Genomic DNA, 23,664 nt, shown 5'->3' with positions numbered 1-23,664 from the left:
AAGTCACAGCACAATAAGAATATGTAATAGGGTCACCTGGCCTAGACGGGGGTGGAGAGAGTTGGGTCAGTGGCTTATCTTTGTACTCTCTCCAGCCCCTAGAATAGTATTTGCACAAAATAACAATCAGATAGTTGGTTAATTGAATTTTTATGAAGTCTTAAAAAAGCTTATGTGAAAATTTTAAGCCCTTATTTATTTAAAACTTCTATTTAATAAAACAGCATATATCACTCTTGCACATGTCTGAAACATTCGAGGCTCATTCATCCTTTTCACACCAAGTTAGTATTATTCAGTATGGCATTGCAATCAGAAGGGAGCTCGGAGAGCTCACAGTAGACATTCTTTCCAATGGCATGTAGATGACCCCAGAGTCAAGGTCCAAAGCTATTCAGGAAATGCTCTGGAAGGAGCAGAGTTGAGAGGGTCTAGTCCAGAATCACATTCATCGGCCAGTTCACGCGGTGTGTAATTCCTTCTGTGTGTAGTTGTTTATACTCTTCAAGGAATGCTCAAAGCCAGTATCTCTCTGCATTGTGTATTTCAGAAAGCAGGATTCTTCTCTCATTCAGCCCAGCATGGTGCCAGGCACCTAGTTAATGTTCAATGAATGTGTGCTGAATTGAATTGATAACCATCACTCTAAGAGTCAGAGAGAGAATTATGAGCCTCACATTTCAAGAGAGAAAACAGACTCTGTGGTGTTAGATAAATTTCTCAAGGTCATATAGAAAATTAGGAAACAAGCTGGGGCTAAAACTTGGATATTCTGATTCAGTCAGGATAAGCTCTTTTATTTTTAAAATCAGAACCTACACAAGATTGGTATCCTATCTAGTGTAATAAGAGAAACAAGAAGTAGATGCCAGCTGGGAAGCTTCTGTGATGTTCTACAACATTGGAAATTCCTGCCGTTAAAAATAAATAAATAAATAAAAATAAAACCAGGTTGATAGCTGTAAGATCAAACGACAGTTTTCTTTGCAAAAAAAAGAAAAAAAAATAATAAGCATGCCAACAAGGGCACAGGCTCCCTTTGAGGATATGTACTAAGTAAAGAATCTCCGACATGTTCTTTGTAGAATTGCTTTATGAATAATAGTCTGTCTTCTGAAGATATTTAAGTACCTGAAAAGTCCTTAACCAGCAAAACTAGTAGATTAGCAAAAATCAAATAAACTTCCCAAGCTGGTCTGAGCTGTAATGTAATACAATATGTTTGCAAGGAATGAAATGGACCCAATTGTTGAGGAACTCCTTGCCTGTGTTTCTTGGATTCATTTCATTCCAGAGTTAGTGGGTGCAAAGGCGGGCCTCGAGATTGGCTGGTATTAAACCATTTTAGGAAGACAGTGGCTTTGGACCCTTCCAAAGGAAAAACACAAAACACAGACTCTAGAAATGCCATTCTTTTCTGTGCTCTACCATTTCCCAACTCCCAGAGATGGGAAGTGATTCCTAACATGCCTAGAGCACACACAGCCTGCTGGGGTTCACCACCCCCTCTGATCTACTTTGAGATGGAAAAGGTACCATGATGGCGCCAATCCAGAGTCACATTTGCTCTTCATGCGAAGCCACTCCCTTGAAGAGTAATTAATTTCACCCAACATATCTTCCCTCTTTCTTCAGTAATGTTCAGCTTTTATAGAAAGGGGAGGCAAGTAAAAGTTATTACTAATCTCTTCACTCAAAATTTCTTCCTTCTATAAAGAGATGGCACATTTTGCCTTGTTGAAGGGACCAAGCTATTATTTCTTCCCAAGGATCAGAAACAAAACCAAATTCTGATTTAAGCTGGTAGGCAGTCTCTTTAGAGAGAACTTATATGATAGCATTCCTAGCACTGTAGTTTTCTTTGATCCCTGAGTTCTCTTTGTGAAGCTTGACTTTAATGACTTTGGAAATAGAATTTGCTTTAACTTTAAAATAGCATGTAAATAAGCAAAAGGAAATTTTCAGCCAAGGTAGTGATGAATAGCCTTCCTTCTCCCTAAGAAGTTATACAGATACTAAAATCAATAGGCTCAACATTCATTTTTACATGTTTGTCATAAATTCTTACTTTCTCTGTGTGGGGGGAGGTGAGTGGTAATTTCTAAGGGGGCTGAAATCAGCCCTATAAGTGAATCCCAAAATTCTCAGCCCACAATGTTGTTGTTGTTGTTTTTTAAACTACCCCATTATTCCCACCAGAGGAATAGTAAAATAAATGAGATAATTCTTCTTTATTACTTGCCTCCTGTTAGTCACCCTGGAAAGGTAATTCTTTATAAGGCATGTTGAAGGTCTGCTCTAGTGGCAGAGCTGTGGGCAAAGCAGATGGAGGTATCATGCCACATTCACCAACGATGCCACGTGGAATCTGTTTTCCTCTTGAGTTTAATTTGCCAGAGGTCACTTAGTATCAAGAAGTTGTCGGTGGGTCCTTGGTGCTGCTAACTCTATGAGCTATTTAGACCTAGCTCCTCCTCCCAGCTCCCATGGATTTGAAAGGTATAGCTCACAATCCCCACACTTATATACAAATACACACACACACACACACACACACACAACACACACACTTTCTAACAGTTCAAACTGGTGGGTATCTAGAACACTGGGTTATTTGTCACTGTTTTTACTTTTAGTAGCATCCTCCATTTTGCTAAGGTGGAGAACCAATTTTTGCCCCAGGGTCTAGTAAAATCTCCATATGCCTCTAAAACAAACCAAAAATTAAAACAAACAAACAAGCAAGCAAGCAAAAACACTGAAACACCAACAATAAAAAATCTCCAGAGGCAAATGATTAAGTTTTCCTATCTTTGTTAGCCTATCAAACATAGGGAATTTTTTGGAATTTCCATGGTGATGTAATTTTTTTTTTTTTTATCCTAGATTTGGACCACTGTTTTTAAAGCGACAGATCTGAATAAAAACAGGGGAACGAAAGCACTGCTTTCCACCCTCAGTCTTCTTTTAAAATAATAAATAAATTTAAAATTAAAATCAAATGGGAAATCAAAAAGCTTTCCCATTTGACTTCCTTGACTTGTTGTGGGTTCATGATTATGCCTGCTGGTTGTGAAGTGAGATTTAATTCAGCTGCTGAAAGGAAAAGGGTGGCCTAGTCTCAAGCTTAGAACTCCTCCTTATTCATAGTTTGCCATTTAAATTTGTAAGTTCCCATCAATAATAACCCAAAGCCCAAAAGTAAATCCTTCACTTTCTTCTTCTCTCGCTCTTCAAGCTCCAGACATCCATCCCCATCTCTCCATCTTCAGTAGGCATTTATTGTGCCATGTTCCCAGGCACTCTGTGCTGGGTGCTGAGGATACAGAGACTTGATCCCTTGGACTCAAGAGTCACAGTCTACTTGGGAGACAGCTTAGTATTCAAGTCCTGGCTTCACCTCTTACCAGAACTATGGCCTTGGGAAAAATACTTTACTTATGTTTTCCTTAGTTTCCTCATCTATAAAATGAGGGAAGTGCAATGTCTTCCTCTTAGAGATGTTATGAGTTTTAATGAGCTTATTGGTTTTTTTTTTTTTTTTACCATACTCAGAAATTTCCTGGCACATGGTAAATACCAAAAACATGAATTTTCAGTTAATAACTAAATTACAGAACAATCTCCATATGGATGGATATGACCATAGCATCCATAGGACACTAAGGGAACAAGGTTTAATCCAGCCTGTGCTGGGAAGAAAAGGGTTCAGGGAGACCTGAAGGATGTTTAAAAGGCATGGTTATATGATGATATCTGCTCAGGAGGAAAAAATGATATTTAAGAGTTGAACATAACCTCTTATTAAATAGGTAGGTTCACTGAAATGCAACATTTAAAACTAACTTTTTAAGAACATTTTAAAACTAACTCTTATCTAATGTGAAAGCCTTATAGGATAAAAATAATGAAAGCATAAAAGGAACTCAGAGATCTACAGATCACAGACATTGTTAACATTTTGGTGTATTTCCATCCATTTAATGCATTTTTTAAAGATTTTATTTATCTATTTATTTGATAGAGAGAGTGCATATGTACATGCACGGGCAGGGGCGTAGGGCAGAGGTGGAGGGAGAGGGAGAGAATGTCAAGCAGACTCCATGCTGAGCATGGACCCCATTGTGGGGCTTGATCTCATGACCCTAAGTGGAAACCAAGAGTCGGTCGTTTAACCGACTAAGCCACCCAGGAACCCCTTAATGCATTTTTGAATGGTTTTCATTTTTAACTGACAATTAATTGAATACATTGTCCTTTTCAAATAACACATGTAGTCATAAATATAGTAAAAAGTAAACGTTCCTTCTCACCTACTCTCTGATCCTTGAGAACCTCTATAGAAAACTTTAACTGCGTGTATTGCTCCGGATACTTTGTTCTAATTTTACATATATACTTCTATAGAATTTGGATTTTCCTATATCTTGGAGAGTTTTCTGTATCAGTACATACATATTCTTTTTAATGACTACTGGGTGTGGTTGTACCATAATTGATTTGGTCTTTTGCTTACAAATATTTTGATTGCCTCCCATTTTCACTATAGCATACCATGCTCTATTGAATGTTTCACAAAGATGTTAAACAAATGTATTTCTGTAGAATGAATACCTGGAAATGGCATTGCTTGGTCAGTGTCAACTCACATTTTAAATTAGCATAGCTACTGACAAATTACTTTTTAAAAAATGCTGCTGTAGTTTATAATACAGCCACAGTACAAGAGAATATTCATATCTTCATGCCTTCATTGACAACCAGGTATTACTGTTTGTTTTAATATTTGCTAATATGATAGGCAAAATATGGTATTACATTAGCATTTCATGGTTTAGTTCATGTGTCTCTAATTATTAGTGAAGTTGAACATTTTTTATATGTTTATTGAGCATTGCATTTCTTGACCTGTTCATATCCGGGACAATTTAGGTGAATTAAGGGTTAGCAGGAAGAGACACACGTGAATCTTTTAAATCTATTGATAAATTTTGTGTTCGTGAGAGAAAAAGATCTTACTGAAAATTTTTTCCCACAGGAATAGCCAGTTTTCAAAACATCATTTATTGATCAGATATATCATTACCTGTTGATTTTAAATGCCATCTTTATCATCTACTAAGATCTAATATACACTTAGCTCTATGCATGTATTTATCTATTACTGTGTCAAAATCAGTTTTCATTATAGCTTTGTTTTAGTTGGCTATAATCACAGTAATACTACGTAAGAAAGAACCAGAAAATGTCACTGGTCTACAACAACAAGCATGTTATCTCATGGATCTGGGGCTTGTCTGTGGCTGGGCTAATGTAGACAGGGATGGACTGGCCAGCTCTGCTTTGAGTGAGAATAGCCAGAGAGGCCCCACCCCTTACCACCCAGCTATAGAGATGCTCTGCTCCATGTGTCTTTCATCCTCCTGTGACTAGTGGGCTTGCTAGGGTGTGTTTTTCTCACGGTGATAGCAGAAATGCAAGAGCATATGCTCAAGTGTGCAACCACATTTCAAACCCCTGCCTGCATCACTTCGACTAACACCTTTTTAGCCAAAGTAAGACTCAAGGTCAACAGGGGGATGTTATACCTTTAGAAAGAAGGATGAGTAGGCATGGATACAAGAACAGATGAATTGGGACCAAAGTTCAATTTACCATGGGAAAATTCCCCCTATTTTTCTTCATTTTTAATGTTTTATTTTGGGGCTATTTTTTTCACATTGTCTTTTCAGATAAACTTTTAAATTAGCATGCAGAATTCTAAAAAAAATCTGAGTGGAATTTTGGTTGGATTTTCATTGACTGTAGAAACTAATTTGGGTAGAATTTATATTTTTACAATATCAAATCTTCACATGCAATTAGAGACATTTTGAATGTTTTTATTTTTTATTTATTCAAGTTCTTTTATGCCCTTTGGCAAGGTTTATTTTTATTATTAAAACTTGAAAACAAACTCAAGAGTAGAAACAGTAGTGCAACGAATACCTACTTATATATCTCCCAGATTCAGTAGTTATCAAGATTTTGCTACATCTATGCTATCGCCTGGTGTCATGTAACATTTCTCTAGCTCCTGTATTTTCTATTAAGCAATTAGTTTGATCTGAGACTCAATCAGATTTATCTTCAAGAGGATCATTTTCTTTTTGTGGTAGGGATGGGAAGGTACAGCAATAATATTATGTAAGTCATGCTGTACAGGACATCCATCCCATCAGGAGATACATGATGTCTGGTTGTCACTCTTTTAGTGATGTTTAGATTTATCAATAGGATCAAGTTTTGTCAGTCTTATATCCATTATGAGATTCCCCACTAGACTTTTTACAAATGATTTCAGCCTAGATTCATTATTTCATTAGGGAATGCAAAATGGCAATATTCTAATCTACCATTCCTTCTGCATTTATTAGCTTCAATTATTTTGTTGCCTTGAGGTCATATTCATATAAGTAGTCTAGATATGTGTCTCTTTCCTTATTTCTAAGTTATCAGAATAATGAGTTGGTTTTTTATCACCCTGCAAAGATAACCAATGAATTTTTAAAATGACTATAAATGTATGAATATTGAAATTTTTGTGTTTTAATCCCTTGCAGTGACTTTTTTTTTTTTTTGATATTTGAATTGTCTTATTCTTGGACAGTGGGAACCCTTTCCAGTTTATTTCTGATTCCTATGACTCCTGGAATCTTTAATAGCCTCTTTATTTTCTGGTAGGAAGAAGTATTTCAAGCTGGTCTTGTACATTTCCTTACCCAGATTTGTAGTGAGTCATTTCTCTTAGGAACCTGGGTACCTTATAGTAAGGAAGGGGGAATGGGAAATGAATGGTACTTAGAGACCATAATCCAGCCTCAAGAGACTCATTGCTACTACATTGGTTGTTTTTTCTAGTTCTTTTCAGTGGGTAGAACTTGAAAATGTGGTTTCTGCAGAGAAAATACATCATGAGCTATTACTGATATTGTCAACTTAAATTTATTTTTTCTAAAATCCTTTTGTTTGATATTTTATTTTAATGAAATTAGATTTCTGATTATCATAGTATGCTCTGAATGAAACACTTCACAGTATTACAGGGACTATTATAAATGGAAAAAAATCCCTTAATATTTGTTGATGAAAATCATTGTGAAAGCAAACCTCCAGAAATGTATTTGTGGCCATAAGAGAAAAAACAAAACAATATAGGAAGAGATAACCAGTCTCTTCCTTCATATATATTTAAAAAATTTTTCATGTTATATCTTCCTAAAACAGAGATATTTGCCAGTAGTTAGAATTGTCATCTTTCAACATTTAAAAAATCACACCCCTTAGTGGAGAACAAAGTAAAGAGCAGTAACCTAGAATTTAGCTGAATAAGCCAGTTTGGAGTCTTAAGTGAGGAGGTCTTCCAACTCCAGAATGTATCATCAACTTGTATCATCATTTTTGAGCAAATACACTTTAATTTTGGTGAAATGAGATTCATCCCCCAATAGGATTAGTAACTGCATTCACTGAATTTCACATTCTTCATTTGTGAACTATGAAGAAATGAATCATAGCTAGAAGATCAATGGGATTCCAGGTATAGCTGCAGGTGGAATGACATGTACTAGAACAAAAATAACTATATTTTGAATTACAAAACTAACAGTGGTTTTAAATTTGCAACTTAATTACAGACCAACTACACCAACTTTTTAAAATGGCAAAAATACAATAAAGTTAAGTGTTACAAAATATTTCAGAAAAAGTGCATAGTCTAATAAAATAAAAGGACTGAAAAATATCTTGCTAGAATGAGGTCAGTTTGGAAAAGTTATTACCAAAGCCAAATATTTTTATTTCATATAAACTATACTCAAAAACAGCTTTATAAGACTAATTTCTGGCTAAAAGCATCAAAGGATTTGTGAGTCAAGAAAAAAAATCGTAATTGACAAGGATAGACAAAGAAGAAGCAAAGAAGCTGCCTATACCCCAAAGTATATTACTGCACTGATATATAGCTCTTAATGTCAGAATATGGCAATTATGGAATTAATCAATACTAAAGTCATTTTCAAATGAAAAACAAAACAAAACGAAATAAGCCTGATGCAACTTGACCAAAAACATGTCAAAGTACAATTTCAAGATTATTTTACAAAACACCTACATTTACACAACAGGATCCAGACAGCACTTTCAGAAAAAAAAAGGTCTTTGAATTTATCCTTGACATGCTATAAATGACTGTTACACTTTTTAAAGAAGTATTTAATAATTTTATGTATTAAGTTTATTCATTTATTCAATACATTTTTTAAATATGTTTTTCTTTCTCTTGAGTAAGAAAACGAATGTGCATATAAGGTTCAGAGAGAAATCATAGGCACAGAGGTAACCTACAGAAATGTATGGGGCTGGGAGGGCCAGCAATCATGTAAACCTCACTCAGTTATGATGCTTTCCAAGGATGAGTCAGGCTTACGGCCATTTTACAAAGATTTTATTTATTAATATTTATTAATATTTATTTATTTATTTATTTATTTATTTATTTATTTATTTATTTATAGAGGAAGAAGGGGAGGAGGGAGAGAGGCAGGGGGAGAGGAAGAGAGAGAATCTTAAGCAGGCTCCATGCCCAGTGCAGAGCCCAACGTGGGGCTTGATCTCACAATCCTGAGATCATGACCTGAGGCGAAATCAGGAGTCAGACTCTTAACTGACTGTGCCTCCCAGATGCCTCCATTTTACAAAGATTTTAAAGAAAAATTTCTTTTTTTTTAAAGATTTTATTTATTCATGAGAGACAGAGAGAGAGAGAGAGGCAGAGGGAGAAGCAGGCTCCCAAGGAGCAGGGAGCCTGGTGCGGGACTTGATCCCAGGACTCCAGGATCATGACCTGAGCTGAAGATAGATGCTTAAGCATCTGAGCCACCCAGGCACCCAAGAAAAATTTATTTTTGAAGTCAGATTTTTTAATGCTTTCATTCTTATTCAAAATCAGTGCAGCTCTTAGTCTGCAGCAGCAGGAGTTACAAACCAAATTCTGGTAGCTACAGTACTAAGTATCATATCATGCCTACAAGTCATTATGAAAAGAAAAATGAAAGAATGCCTTTCCCTCCAGATAAAAAAAAATTTAATAAAACAATGAGGAAAAATAGCACTAAATCTAAAATGATTTGCAAAAGAATATTATGAAATAAGTGGCTTGAAGTTAAAATACAAGGTTTTAAATTTTATTTCTTTGATTTTGCTTATGCAATTTTTCTCTTATCCTGCAAATCTTGGTTTCTAATGTCATTAACATGATTGCTTATGTTGTATTCAATTCAATATTATTAGTAACAATATGGTAACTAATACAGTTTACTTTTTCTTTCATTTTTTTGTTTATTTTACAGTTTTTCTTTATGTTATATTCTACTGGGCATATATAGTGAAATTACTCTGTTTTAAAGTAACTTGAAATAGTTTTCTGTGGTTAAGCCACTAATCTATTTACACAGTCATGTTCCATTTGCTTCATTTTGGCTTCATTTATTTAGAAATAGCTTTGTCTTTTATTTCTATTTAGTTTTGTTTTATGACTTTACACAACATTTATGTAACCCCAAAGTCAAATTACAAAACAATAAAGATGCTTAAGAGAGAAAGTCTAACTCCCAATTATCCCTCCTACACTTTAGATAATAATTTTGTTAATTTTTGGTTTATCTCTACATTTAAAAATATAAGCACACATGTGAATGTACATAAATATGTATCTACCTACCTATTTACCTCCCTTCTTTCTTAAATAAAAGGTAATAAACTATATACATTTTTTGTGCACCTTTTTTTTTTTTTTTTTTTTTTACTTAACAAGAGCTCCTGGATATCCTTCCAAAGTAGTATATAGAGATCTTCCCAATGCTTTTATATAGCTATTCATTACATACCATACTTCATTCAACCATTTTTTTGTTCCAGGAATTCCTCAATTCTTCTGCAGATGCTGATGGTATTCTTTCTTAACATATTATCTTATATAATACATACATAGAGAGAGAGACAGAGGGAGAGAGACAGAGAGGAAAGTATGATAAGAAGCATGGAGGACATCTGGAAATTTCAACATCTGCCTAAAAGGCATTTTATTATAAGAAAACATAGAAAAATAAAAAAAAGAAAATAGTCAAAGTTAAAAGGGAAAGAAATTCCCAGAGCTGAAGAAAGACTTACATTGTCAAACTGTAAAGGATCAGAGTGTATCAAACCTGGTAAATGAAAAAAAGACCCGTATTTGGAGGCAAACTGTTTAAATGTCAAAACTTTAAAGAAAAAGCCAAACCTTAAAGTCAAATAAAAAAAAAATATTGTCTGTAAAAGAATAAAAATAGTTTGAAATTGTATTTTTGTGGATAAAAATTTACTTGTAAACTTTTGCAGTTGTTAGGTTACTACTCAGTTAAAATCACTTTTATATATTTAGTTTCTGTTTGCATTTCCTCTCTGTGAACAGGTTTTCCTTTTGGTGACTTTTTAAATGCACTTTATAGGGTGCCTGGGTGGCTCAGTCTTTAAGCATCTGCCTTCGGCTCAGGTCATGATCCCAGGGTCCTGGGATAGAGTCCCACATCGGGCTCCCTGCTCAGTGGGAAGCCTGCTTCTCCCTCTCCTACTCCCCCTGCTTGTGTTCCCTCTCTCACTGTGTCTCTCTCTGTCAAATAAATAAATAAAATCTTTAAAAAAATAAAAAATAAATGCACTTTATGATTTTCTCATCAATTTATTGGAATTCTTTATATATAAGGAAAAAATGCTAAGGTTTTCTGTTGTTGCAAATATATCCCTAGTTTGTTCTGCATTTTTAAATTGTATGATATCTAAAATTCAAGTTGTATATTTATCTTTAAAAAAACACTGAGGGGCACCTGGGTGGCTGTCGGTTGGACATCCAATTCTTTTATTCAATTCAAGTCATGATCTCAGGGTTGTGGAATTGAGCCCCGCATCAGGCTCTGTGCTGGGTGTGGAGCCTGCTAAAGACTATCTCTCTCCCTCTCCTTCTGCCCCATCCATCCCCATCCCAACTCACACTCACTCTTTCTCTGTTTCTCTAAAATAAATACATAAATAAATAATAAATAAAAAAATAAATAATAAAAATTTAAAAAACACTTTTTTATTTTTTCTATTATTTTTGTTTAGATAAAATGTTTTCATCTAGAGACCAAATACTCATTTTTTTATTTTTATTTTAAATTTCTTATGCTTTCTGTTTTTTAATTCAGGTTTTAAATTAATTTTCAATTTATTTTGGTGTACAGAGAATTTACTTTTCACAAACAGCCAATTTTCTCACTGAATTTAATAAACACTCCAGTCATCTTTGGTTTATGGTATTTCCTTTATGGTATATTAATTTCATAAAAACATGCATACAGTAACATCTATTTCTAAGCTCTCTATTTTGACCCATTAATCTATTTTTATACCAATTGTTTAAATTATAGTAGCTCTATAATACAATGCAATTTCTAATATCTTATAGGACAAGGCTATAAATATCTCATATTATAATGAAAACGTGTTAAAAACATATTGTCAAATGGTACTTCTAGACCTCAGTGGTCTTAAGAGGAGATTTCTATCTTAGTAACAGGCCTCTGAAACCCACTTGACTAAGATGTTTATTATCACAATGGTCACGGTAGTTAAGCCACTATTATAAAAGGATGAAAACAAAAGTGGCCTTTACTTTCCAGGATGTGTGATTATATCTGGTGGAGGACTATGCAAGATATAACAAGTGGTCAATGCCCTTCACACACACCCTAATGGGATTTTCTTTTAAAAGTGTTCTTTTGTGCTTCTACTCAGAAACATTGACCTCGAACTCAGTTGTCACTTCTCTGGTTTGTTCCTCTTGGAAATGAAGCTCTCACTTTAGTTTCGGGTCCATATGCCTATGCACAGACTGCTGGTAAAACCGTGGCATTCTGCCTCCAGACCCTGAAAGGTCAACGTGAAGCATCAGAGCTCACATCTGCAAGGGCAGAGGGAAGGCTGCTGCACATTTGTCATGTAACTCCGATTTTCCTGGAAACATGACATGGCATTGGGATGAATGAGCTATTGATATGACCTGGGTGAATTTCAAATAACGAGCCTAAGTGAAAGAAGCTAGACCCCCTCCCCCCCAAAAAAGTACATGCTGGAGGATTCTTTTTATATAAAATTCTAAGAAATGCAAATGAATTTACAGTGACAGAACACAGATTAATGGTTCCCTGGCAGGAGTGGGAGCTCAGAGAGAGAATCCAGAGGGAGGAATTACAAAGGGACACAAGAAATTTTTTCAGTGATGGATATGTTTATTATTTTGACTGTGAAATTGCACACTTTAAATGGGTACAGTTTATTGGACGTTAGTGTCTGTGTAAATGTGTGTGTGTGTTTACAGTTGCAGAAAAACAGGCAAGTAGTAGGGAAGAGGTAGAGAATAGAAAGAGAAAGATATAACAAAGTACTGGGGAGGAGATAAGACAAAGGACTCTCCAAATGATTCAGTCGCAGCTATAATATAGCCCAGAATGGGGATCTAAACTGGCTGGACTGTGCTTTGCAAACCTTAATGTATACATAAATCCCCTGCAGATTTGTTAACATGCAGAGTGTGATTCAATAGGACTTGAACTGGGGCCTGAGACTCTGCATTTCTCCCTAACTCCCAGGTAACACTGATGCCACTGGTCTTTCAATGATTCTTTTGAATAGCAAAAGGCTAGAGAATTGTGGTGCATATCAGAATCATTGGAGAGCTTTAAATAAATAATAAATAAATAAATAAATAAATAAAATTAAAAAGAGAAAACAAACAAACACTTGATACCTGTATCTTGGCCCCAGACCCCAGAAACTCTTATTTAATCAATCTAGAGTTCAGTCCAGGTGGAATCAGAAGTTTTTAAATCTACCCAGATGCTTCTAATGTGCAGCCAAGGTTGACGCTACTCCAAAAAGAGTGATAAAAGTCTTACCATAGAATGAGGAGGAAATAACACTGCAAAGGTAACAGGGAGTGTCCCTGTTCCAAACATGCAAATTTACCTGAGTGTGATTTATACCTGTATGGTCCTGCTTTTGTTGGTGATACTTTTGCTGCTTTCATACCTGGCCTGAGAATAAGTTTCAGGCTAATTACTAAGCAGGCAGATGGGGAGCGTGGCCTTCCTGAGATTATAGCCACAGGGAAGAAAAGTCCTCACAGTGGAGGAAGCTGATTCGGGAGACTGATCGGACACATACTTACCAACATATCCGCAAGGATTGTTCATTGATAGGTGACGACCCCCAGCCTGCCTCCTGTCCATGATGCGCCACACACCAGGCAGGACAGACCATGCTGCATTCTTCTAATTCATCCCAGACTTGACTTTAAAAATCATTTCAGTTCGGCTAGTTTTCTATTAATGTTAATAGCTTGGAAATTATTTTGTGATCTGTGTTACAGATTTGTATCTGCATCACAGAATTCTGATTCTGAAACTACTGATGTCCCAGAATCCAAAAATGTTTAATGAGACATGTCAATTTAATTGTGCTACTTGGAACTTAAAAAGCCAGAGTTTGTCAGCATTTTGCTGACAAATGTCATCCTTTACATGCTGATCTTGGCTACCGATTAGGTTCACCATTGCTGAAATTACATATCAGGAAAGGAGCTCTCTTTAGTGAAACAAAAGACATTTTATTTTCATTTATTTAATTAAAGTGCAGCTTAGGACCAGAACAGACTTTCGAGTATATGAAAACAGTCTGGTTTGGTAATGGTCATTATGTTTAAATTCTGACACAGAGGATGCTGTATACTTGAATGATGATAAAGAAAGAGAAGAGTATGTCCTGAATGACATCGGGGTTATTTTTTATGGAGACTTCAATGACATCAAGAGTAGAAGCTGGAGTTATGGTCAGGTAAGCCATTTAATATTTGCCATTGTCAAGGACATTTTTCCTTAATATTTTTTTTGTCACATGTATCACTACAAGGTGCCATATGTCGATATTAGACATGCACAATTTCCTGCTTTTCAGAATCTGAGACTCCAAGACAGACAGCCCAGGAGTAGAGACTTAGAAAGGCAACTACATAATTTATCCACTGAAAGCACATATCTTTGGGTATTACAAGGTTACAGAGATCAGAGATTCTATGGATAACATGGCATTCTAGTGAGAAATGCTTGGCATCCAGTGCAGTGAAATCTCATTAGCTCAGACATTGTTTTTCAACATGGAATGGACTGAAATTTTCCCTTTCTTATAAGGAAAAATGTTTTGATAATACTGCAAAGGACACTACAAGGTGTGTGGTCAACTCAGAAATCACCTTTTTTGTTAGTATAAGATACTAGAAAATTAGAAATGAGAATTAGAAAAGAATGTCACCATTTCATCAGAGGAGGTCCCACTAGACTTTTACCTTGAGACATTTTATCAACTGCAATCTTACAACACACTGTCTGGGTATAAAATAGCAAACGGTATTCCATTTAAGATATTCAATAATTCAAACTATTTCAGTTTGATATCTCTAACAATAGAACAAGTGACTGATATTTCTACCAAATTCCCATAAGAAGGCATGTCCTGTGGTTCAGCAAAGACCCTTCATTAGTAACATGAGAAAAGATGAGTGTGTCATTTCTCAGAGAGTTTGGCTGAGATGATTGGAATTGTGCACCATTGTTCTGGGTATACGGGAGGGTAGATTTCATGGAACCTGGCTTCACCAGGTCACATGATACTTTCTTGGTTTCTGATACCTTCTTTTGACTTCCATGTGAGCTTTCCCTGCATCCCTTACCCCTGCTCCAGCCTGGCCATTGGGATCAATGTCATCACTAGTTCTTGTCTTGTCTGCCTGACTTTATGACCCACTTCTTCACCCGGACTCCTGAGAATTGTGTGCCCAGTGCTGAGACTTGCTCACCTGCACTTCTGATGCCCTGCCAAGCTAATCATCTGTGTGCTCTTTTCCTGTTTTTGGATCCCCACCTGGTTCCTTGGTTACAAGCCCTCCCTTCCTGAGTGACATACAACCCACGATATTGCCTGTTGTCTAGTGCCTTAATTCCTAATGTTTAGGTGTGATTCTATTTATATCCCCAAAGTGACATTATGTAGAGATCAATAAGGAAAAAAAAGTCACCAAGGTGGGTAACAGGGAAGAGTTGGAAAGAGTCCCAAGCATGATCAGGGTATTCCTCAGCCAGCATGCTGAGTAGCCTTTGGGTAGACACTCTTGAGCACAGCCACCATCTGTCTCTGTTGTCATTCAGAGTCCATTAATTTGGGTCTTTCAGTCCAAACAACCAGCCAAGCCAGTAGTTTGCAATGGTGCAGGGAAACGACTAGTTCTGTGACTATTTCTTTACCTCTCCAGTTCATTACTTCATGTCCCACAGGCTGAGAAATGATGCTTAATAAGAACCAGAACAATGAGTTCTTTACATATCTGAAGAACGAGCACCCTTACTTTACAGCATGCATCCTATCAGTTTAGGGTTCCCAGAAAGTTGGTATTTTAACTAGATTTAAAAAAGAACTACACAGTAATTAGCCATTAAGATTGTGGTTTCTGTCACAAGTACTTAGATGGATATGCAAAGTGTTTGTATTCAGGGAAATCTCTTGTTCAGTGAGGTGCAGTATAGGTGAAATTTCTCCATTTTGCCATTTGATTACCATTTGCCCGTGTTCCTTTCTTTAAAAAAAAAAATTCTGGTGTTGCATGGGGCCAGTAGTTCTTTCTAAGGAAATTGAACTGTAAACAGCCTCCCATGCTGCTCTCTGTAAGAGATCTTGAAACATCTTTAAGAACAGAGAGATCCTGCAATGGAACTGACTTCCAGGCTGTTCCCTTTATAATGTAATCTTTCTCTAGGCCTTCCTGTCCTCTCTCTGACCCTGCAGTCTACCTTGTTTTAAAAGAGGAGAAACCTTGGACAAGCATTCATGACAGGAGGTGTTCTACTGTTACCAGTGCAAGGTGTACAGGCCTGAAATACCTCCCTGTGATACACCTGAGAGCCATTTATTTTTGAAATGCACAAGCATTCGTGTTACTTTTGAGGTCTCAAGACTTTGGCCTGAGTTTGGTACATCGTTTATTCCTTTGCCTTGGGCATGAGAGCCTACATGTTGGAGAAATCTAAATTAATTTATACAATTTTCTGAAGAACTTCAAGTCAGTTCATGATCCTTGAGTACAGCAGCTCTCCAGTAATTCTGTTTATGTTTTTAGCTTGCTTTTTAAGTTTTATTCCATCTTACTGAAAAACAAAAGAGGATGTCTTCTTCCTTCTACTTTAACATTTCATACTAAAGATTATGGGTGATTACTATATAGGAAACACATATCCTAAACATTAGGTTGTGCTTTCATTTTGTTTTTGGCAGAGAATATTGGGCTTGCAGAGTGGACATTAAGTAGTTTCTCTTTTATTTTTTTCATCTTTTTCATTTTATTTTTTATTTTTTATTTTTTCCCAAATAGTTTGAGGATGGCATCCTTGATGCTTGCCTGTATGTGATGGACAAAGCACAAATGGACCTTTCTGGTAGAGCGAATCCCATCAAAGTCAGCCGTGTTGGGTCTGCAATGGTAAGCAACTACTGATTACTTATGTTGATTACACATGTCATTTGCCTCATTATAGATGCCAGTTCATTAAGAGCTGTTGAAATGATGACTTAAACTTTTATTTGTAAGAGTCTTGAATTCCCTGAACTTGTCAAGTGTTATAAAACAAAATCTTATCTCAGTACTGTATGTTTCTTTAGCTTCAGACAAATGGTGATAGATGACATGATACTATAGACCACTTATTCTCAGAATCTCTTGCCTAGGGACTAAGGAGTGACCATGACAAAATGTCAATGACTATAATCTATCAATCAAACAAACATCAAGAAGCACCAGAAAAAGAGGGGAAAAAAGGAGCAAGACACAGCTTTTCTCCATTTTCACACCCATGTAAAAATAAAGAAATAAATGACTCTAAATCCTAGCTTCTATTGTAATGATACCTCACCATAGGGCTTTCTAGTTTATGAAAGTTAGTTTAGCCTATAGTTTGTAGTTAATTCTTCACATTAACTCCATCAGATAAGTAGGGCAGATATTATGCATGCCATTTTACAAGTTAGGAAACAGGGTGATAACAGTCTGTCAGTGACAAAGCCTCAGCTAGAACCCAGGTCTGCAGACTCCCAATCTAGACATTTCCTGCCTCCCATGTGGCTCTCTGTAGAAGATCCTGAAAAATCTTCAAGAATGCAGAGATCCTGCAATGGAACAGCTTCTAGGAAAAGAGACAGAATTATCATGAATAGGAAGGTTGGGGGTCAGGTGGCGAAGTGGATTAAATGAGATGCCCAGGTCCTGTGCAGTCCTGGACTGTCCTGATAAATACAGCACATAGATCCTGCCTTTGGTGCATTAAAGCATACCAAATCCAGTTTGTGAGCAGAATATTCTTGAAGAAACATTAAGCGAGGTGTTATTTCCTACAATCAAAGACTGAGCAAAAGAAAAATCTATCATCAATTTCCTTAAGTTTTCTAAAAAACAAATCCTCTGGAAGAATTTTGTCTTTGAGTTTGGTTTGAGTTAAATAAAATCAATATTGTTCATGTAAACATATTAGAATGAGAGTGATGTGAAATATAATTTCTGGTTAGCTTTTAAGAAGAAGGGCTGTTTTTTATTAGTACCTAAGCTACATGTAAATTTAGAAGATCACGGGCATAAAAAGAAGGCAAAGCCAATCTCTCAAGGTGGTTTTGTTTTCTATTGTTAGTTCACATTGCATAATGAAAAGACGGCAAATTCTAAAGAACTTAGGAATTTCTTTATAATAACTATTTATAACAATATATATTAGACCTGTAGGTGATCACTGCTATTCCTGTTTCCCAGACAAGATTCCCATTTTTCTTTTCCTTGGAAGTTACCATTGCAGGTTTGCAGTGAGAAGGAAGCAACACTTCTCAGTGGTTGAATATGAACTAATGCCTTCTTGCATTCTGGAATGGCATGCTCACCAGCCTAAGCTTACTCACACATTGTGCATATTTTTACTAATCTAAAAATCACTGCCTAACACAAGCCAATGCAAGAGGGAAGTAAATATGAAGCAGCTAACCCAATACTTTCTGTAGTGGCATCTGGCCAAGTGGAAGCCGTGGAATCTTGTGTTAAACACACAATCCTAATGCAAATTTCCTTGAGTGTTATTAGTCACAAAAAACCTATGGAGTTCTAATTTTGAAAATCCAGAACCCAATTATAAGATTTAGAACTCGACAGAACCCATGAGGAGGGGTGGGGAGGAATGGTTTGGTTTGGGTTGGCTTTATTTTTGAAGGGAGAGGTCTTGGGCATTAGGAGACAGAGGCCCTACCCTGGGCTGTTTTTTTGTTTTGTTTTGTTTTTGTTTCAAGTTTTTATTTAAATTTTAGTTAGTTAACATATAGTGTAATATTGATTTCAGGAGTAGAATTTAGTGATTCGTTACTTACATATAACACCTGGTGCTCATCACATCAAGTGCCCTCCTTAATACCCATTACCATTTAGCCCATCCCCCTCCTACCTCCTCTCCATCAACCCTCAGTTTGTTTCTCTATAGTTAAGAGTCTGTTATGGTTTGCCTCCCTCTCTTTTTTCCCCCTTTCCCTATGTTCATCTGTTTTGTTTCTTAAATTCCACATGAGTTAAATCTTATGGTATTTGTCTTTCTCTGACTTATTTCCCTTAGCATAATACACTCTAGCTCCATCCACATCATTGCAAATGGCAAGATTTCATTCTTTTAGATGGCTGAGTCTATATATATACATATATATACAATATTATACATATATATACAAATATATACAATATTTCATTGTATATATACCACATCTTCTTTATCCATTCATCAGTCAATGAACATTTGGGCTCTTTCCATAATTTGGTTATTGTTGACAATGTTGCTGTAAACATCTGGGTACATGTGTCCCTTCGAATCAGTGTTTTTGTATCCTTTGCATAAATACCTAGTAGTACAATTGCTGGATCATAAGGTAGCTCTATTTTTAACCTTTTGAGGAACCTCTATACTGTTTTCCACAGTAGCTGCACCAGTTTGCATTCCCACCAACAGTTTGAGAGTGTTCCTCTTTCTCCACATCCTCACCAACATCTGTTGTTTCCTGTATTGTTAATTTTAGGCATTCTGACAGGTATGAGATGATATCTCATTGTAGTTTTGATTTGTATTTCCCTGATGATGAGTGATGTTGAGCATCTTTTCATGTGTCTATTAGCCATCTGAATGTCTTCTTTGGAAAAATGTCTGTTCATGTCTTCTGCCCATTTCTTAACTAGATTATTTTGGGGGGTGTTGAGTTTGATAAGTTCTTTATAGATTTGGATACTAGGCCTTTATCAGATATGTTGTTTTCAAATATCTTCTCCCATCCTGAAGGTTTTCTTTTAATTTTGTTGATTGTTTCACCCGGGGTTGTTTTGGACGATATTTCTTTTTCTACTCCCACCATTGTTTACATCCACAAAATATATGTTTGATAGTTTTCAAAACCATTTCATATCCATTTTCTCCTTTAATTCTTAGAAGAGCTCTATAAACCTTTTCAAAATCTATTCAGTTATAATGATTTTAGAAATTGAAATATTGAACCTCTGAAAAATCAATAAAAAACATGACACTTAAAAAAAAAGTCAACTGTTTTCTGGTCATTTAGGTAGTTCCTTTCCTGTTCACAGATTCTGGATATCTATCCTGAAATTGAGTGAAGTTAAACAGAGACTGAAAGAAAAACAAAACAAAGATCCCCCTCAAATTTCTCAAAAATTTGCCTTAAAATATGAGAAGATGTATTTAGAAAACCCAAAAAGAAAATGTTCTAAAGTTGCATGAGTCTGGCCAAAATGGTGACCCTGAGGCAGAGGAGCCTGTGCCTGGTTTCTCAGGGGGCTGGCCTCGTCGGCGGGAAGAACAGAGGCTGCTGCAGGGTGTTTTAGGAATTCTTCTTATGTATCTCCTCAGGCTGGTCACCAAGGCTAGAAATTCCTTTCACAGGATACCAGTACTGGAACAGCCAGACATGGTGACATGCAAATTATCTGGGAGGGGCAATACATTGACTTCAGTTCAATTTCCTGGGGATCAGCTGCCACCACAAAGGAGTGGGAATGAGCAGCCTGAAGAGGACCCAGTAGGGACAAGAGGCAAGAGCAGATTGAGGCCCCAAAGGCAAATTTGCCTACTGTGGTCATGACAAAGTCCCTGCACTGAAGATTGCAGGGAATTTGCAGGGAGTTGGTGGGAGCACAATGCTAAATGAGTACAGACAATAATTCAGGTGTGCAAACTCTCCAGTGATAATAATAGTAATACAAATCTGGATGTTAAGTTCACAATCCCCAGATAAAAATTTTTATTGTCCAGTGTCGATGACCTTGGATAGTTCCTTGTTGTGGGGGTTGGCCTGTGCACAAAAGGATTCTAGCAGCATCCTTGGCTTCTACCCTAGAGATGATAGTAGCACCTTCTACCCACCTGTTGTGACAACCAGGAATGGCTTCAGATATTTCCAAATGTTCCCTGGGGGTTAAAACCATCCCCAAGGAGGACCACAGCACTAAACCCCTCTCTGGTTCAGTTTCCCAGACCATGCAGTGAACATAACCCTCTTTTCTCACCTGCACAGAGGATCTGTCTTCTTACCTCATTCAAAACCTGCTGGTTTTCAGGGTGCCTAGGTGGCTCAGTCGGTTAAGCTTCTGCCTTCAGCTCAGGTCATGATTCTGGAATCCTGGCATCAAGCTCCACATTGGGGTCTCTGCTTGGCGGGGAGTCTGCTGCTCCCTCTCCCTCTGTACTTCCCCCCGCCCCGCCACCCCCTCCCACCCTGCTGCTAATGCTCTCTCTCGCTCACATTCTTTCTCAAATAAATAAATAAAATCTTAAAAAAAAAAACCTGCTGGTTTTCATTTCTCCACTGAAGCAAAAGTGGAGGCAGCATCATATGGGAAGAGCTCTGGCCCATGTCAGATCAGATCCCTCAGCTCTGACTCTACCGCTAACTTACCATGTGACTCAGGACAAATCACTCAACCTCTCCAGGTCTCACTTCATCCTTAAAATAAAATTTTGTCTCTCTGCTCACACAACATTTATTATTCCCAGTGGTAGCACATATATCTTTTTATTCCTCAAACCAATGTTCTTCTTTCTTCTGTTTTTTCCTTTATAAATTCAGTATCTTATTTTGTCCTCATTTTGAGTTGCTGTTACTGCACTTTGATGTGAAAACTGGAAAAGTTTATGACAGTCTGGACAGCCTTGGGCTATTGGATTTTCCCAAGAGAAAGAAAGTCTAAAAATCCTGTAATCTTATTGTTGGGATTTGGGGTCTGAGATGTTATAACCTTACATAAGCTGACTTTTATTTAGGCTCTTCTAAATACTGAGTGGTGCACTTTACCAAAGCCACATTGCAGACTGATTTAAGAGAGAAAAATTTTAAATAGAGGAAATTAGAAAAAAGAAGAAACTTGCCCAAAGTTGTACTTTCTCCTTTAAATTACATTGCTTGATTGTTGTTTTCTTTCTACCTCATATATGATGGGACAGTCCCCACCAGGACAATTGCCAGGAAATGTGCCAGGAAAATTGTAGAAGGATGCCTTGTGCTGTCTGAAAATTCATTTTGCTCACAGAGCATTAATAAAGCATTCCATTGCTAGCCCTGAATCACTGTGAAGAAACCAGACACGGACTCTGAGCCTCTGTCAGACTAACAGAACAGTTGTGCTATGCCATCTGTGACAAAAACAACATGGTTCTGGGAAAGGGGAAAGGCTTTGACAGTATAGCCTGGAAGCTGGGTGGTTACCTGTCCCATGACTGAGTGGATCTGGCAGCAACTATGGGCAGAGTTCTCCAGGGAGATACACTGCTGCTTGAGTGGTCACTGTTGTGAATACCACTTGCTTATTCACTGTGAAACTCCTAATATTTCACCTCTGTGCAGGTTCCCTCTTTTGGGTTGAGACTTTATCAACAGAAAGTCTATGTTGAAATGCACACAGAACCAGTAATGAAATCTGCAAGACTCTCCAGGGGTCTTCTAGAGGAAGAAGCCCTTGAAAATGATGTCACTTGAGGTCACATAGCAAATAAATGGCTGAACTGGAAGTAGATAGTGTTCTTGCTGTCAGATCACATTACCTTAGAAGGCCACTACCTACACATCAGTAGTAATAACACAATTATGACATCAAATTAAGTAGCTGTCTCCTAGAGGAAAAAACAAAACCCAAGGGAATGGCGTCCAGAATAGGTGAATTTTGAAATAGGGAATAAGTGAAAAAGGGTGTAAATCAGAGAACAGAGAATTCTAAATAACTAGAGGCATTGGTTCCCTGAGGAAAGAGTTCCCAAAGCGGAACTCTTTGATGGTGGTATTAGTAGTTGGCAGTGGTGCCAGTGATGGTGGTGGTGATGATTATGATCGTGGGGATAATCATGATGGTGGTGATGGTGGTAGTGATTGCTAGTAGTAAAACACTCAATATTAACTCATTCATTCAACAAGTATTTGTTGAGAATCTACCAGTCTAGATACTTGGGTACAGTCTAGAAAAAAACATAATTTCTGCCTTCAAAGACCTTACGGTCTAATAGAAAAGACAGGCTGATGAGTAGAATGTGTCAACAGCATGGCATATTCACTGATGAAATAAGCCTAGGGTTGAATGGGAAACCAAATCTCTCCAGCTTTGCATGGAGTTTTCCCAGGACTAAACACTATCCTACCACATGTTGGTAGGATGTTGGGATATTGGACAAAGAGGTAGAAGAATGGCTGACAAGGGCCCATAGCAATAACAAACTGTGCTACTATTCATGGAAACCCCCTCTCCGTGGTGGAAATTATATCCAAAAAGCCAGTTGCCAAAAGCACTGCAGGAAAATGTAGCTGGAGGTAATTTGTTCCTCTAGGGGCTTAATTCAATAATAATATTGATAACATTAATAGTAATAATGTGACATTATTGGGAAATTTTGGAAGGAGAGAGAGGAGAAAAAATGTCAATATAGTTTCATATTTTAAAATTCCAGTCTTTATACTGTTGCCAGCCTGGACTTACCTACTTCCCTTGAGATATGTACATTTATTTTTAACCCTGGTCTTTTGCTAATATCGAACCACAGTGCCATCATTAATCCCCATTAATACCCTGTTCTGACTGTGCCTTTTGGGAACTAACTCCAAGATTGAACATTTTTTAACCAATCAATGTTTGGTGTACTCTTTAGTGTTATAAAAAAAATCTCGAATTCCAGCTAGTAAATCAAACTGACCACAACTGGAGGTAGGTCCTGGAGTTTCGTAGAGCCCAATACAAGATGAATGATTGTGGAACCTACAGACAAGATGGACTCCAGGGCTTCTGATCCCCCAGCATACATGATCTCATGGATAAACTGAAAATAGAGCTATTTTTTTACTTTATCCATTTTGCTACCACTTCTCTTTGTCCTAGTATTTAGAAAGTTTTTTTTTCTTTCCATGCATTAAAAAAAAAAAAGTACTGACATCACTCCTTTGATG

General features: G+C 36.9%; 1 protein-coding gene across 1 annotated transcript in view; it reads left to right on the top strand.

Annotated features, from left to right (window-relative positions):
* The window catches only part of F13A1 (coagulation factor XIII A chain), a 165,879-nt gene that overhangs the window by 56,189 nt on the left and 86,026 nt on the right, over positions 1-23,664 (top strand). The window contains exons 5-6 of the mRNA XM_027602389.2: positions 13,829-13,947; positions 16,532-16,639. Coding sequence (XP_027458190.2) covers positions 13,829-13,947; positions 16,532-16,639 — 227 coding nt within the window. The remainder of the gene's footprint in view (positions 1-13,828; positions 13,948-16,531; positions 16,640-23,664) is intronic.

The sequence above is a fragment of the Zalophus californianus genome, chromosome 7 (assembly GCF_009762305.2).
Source record: "Zalophus californianus isolate mZalCal1 chromosome 7, mZalCal1.pri.v2, whole genome shotgun sequence".
In the NCBI taxonomy this organism is placed as follows: domain Eukaryota; kingdom Metazoa; phylum Chordata; class Mammalia; order Carnivora; family Otariidae; genus Zalophus; species Zalophus californianus.
Note: the sequence above shows the minus strand (reverse complement) of the source record. Positions and strands in the feature narration are given on the sequence as shown.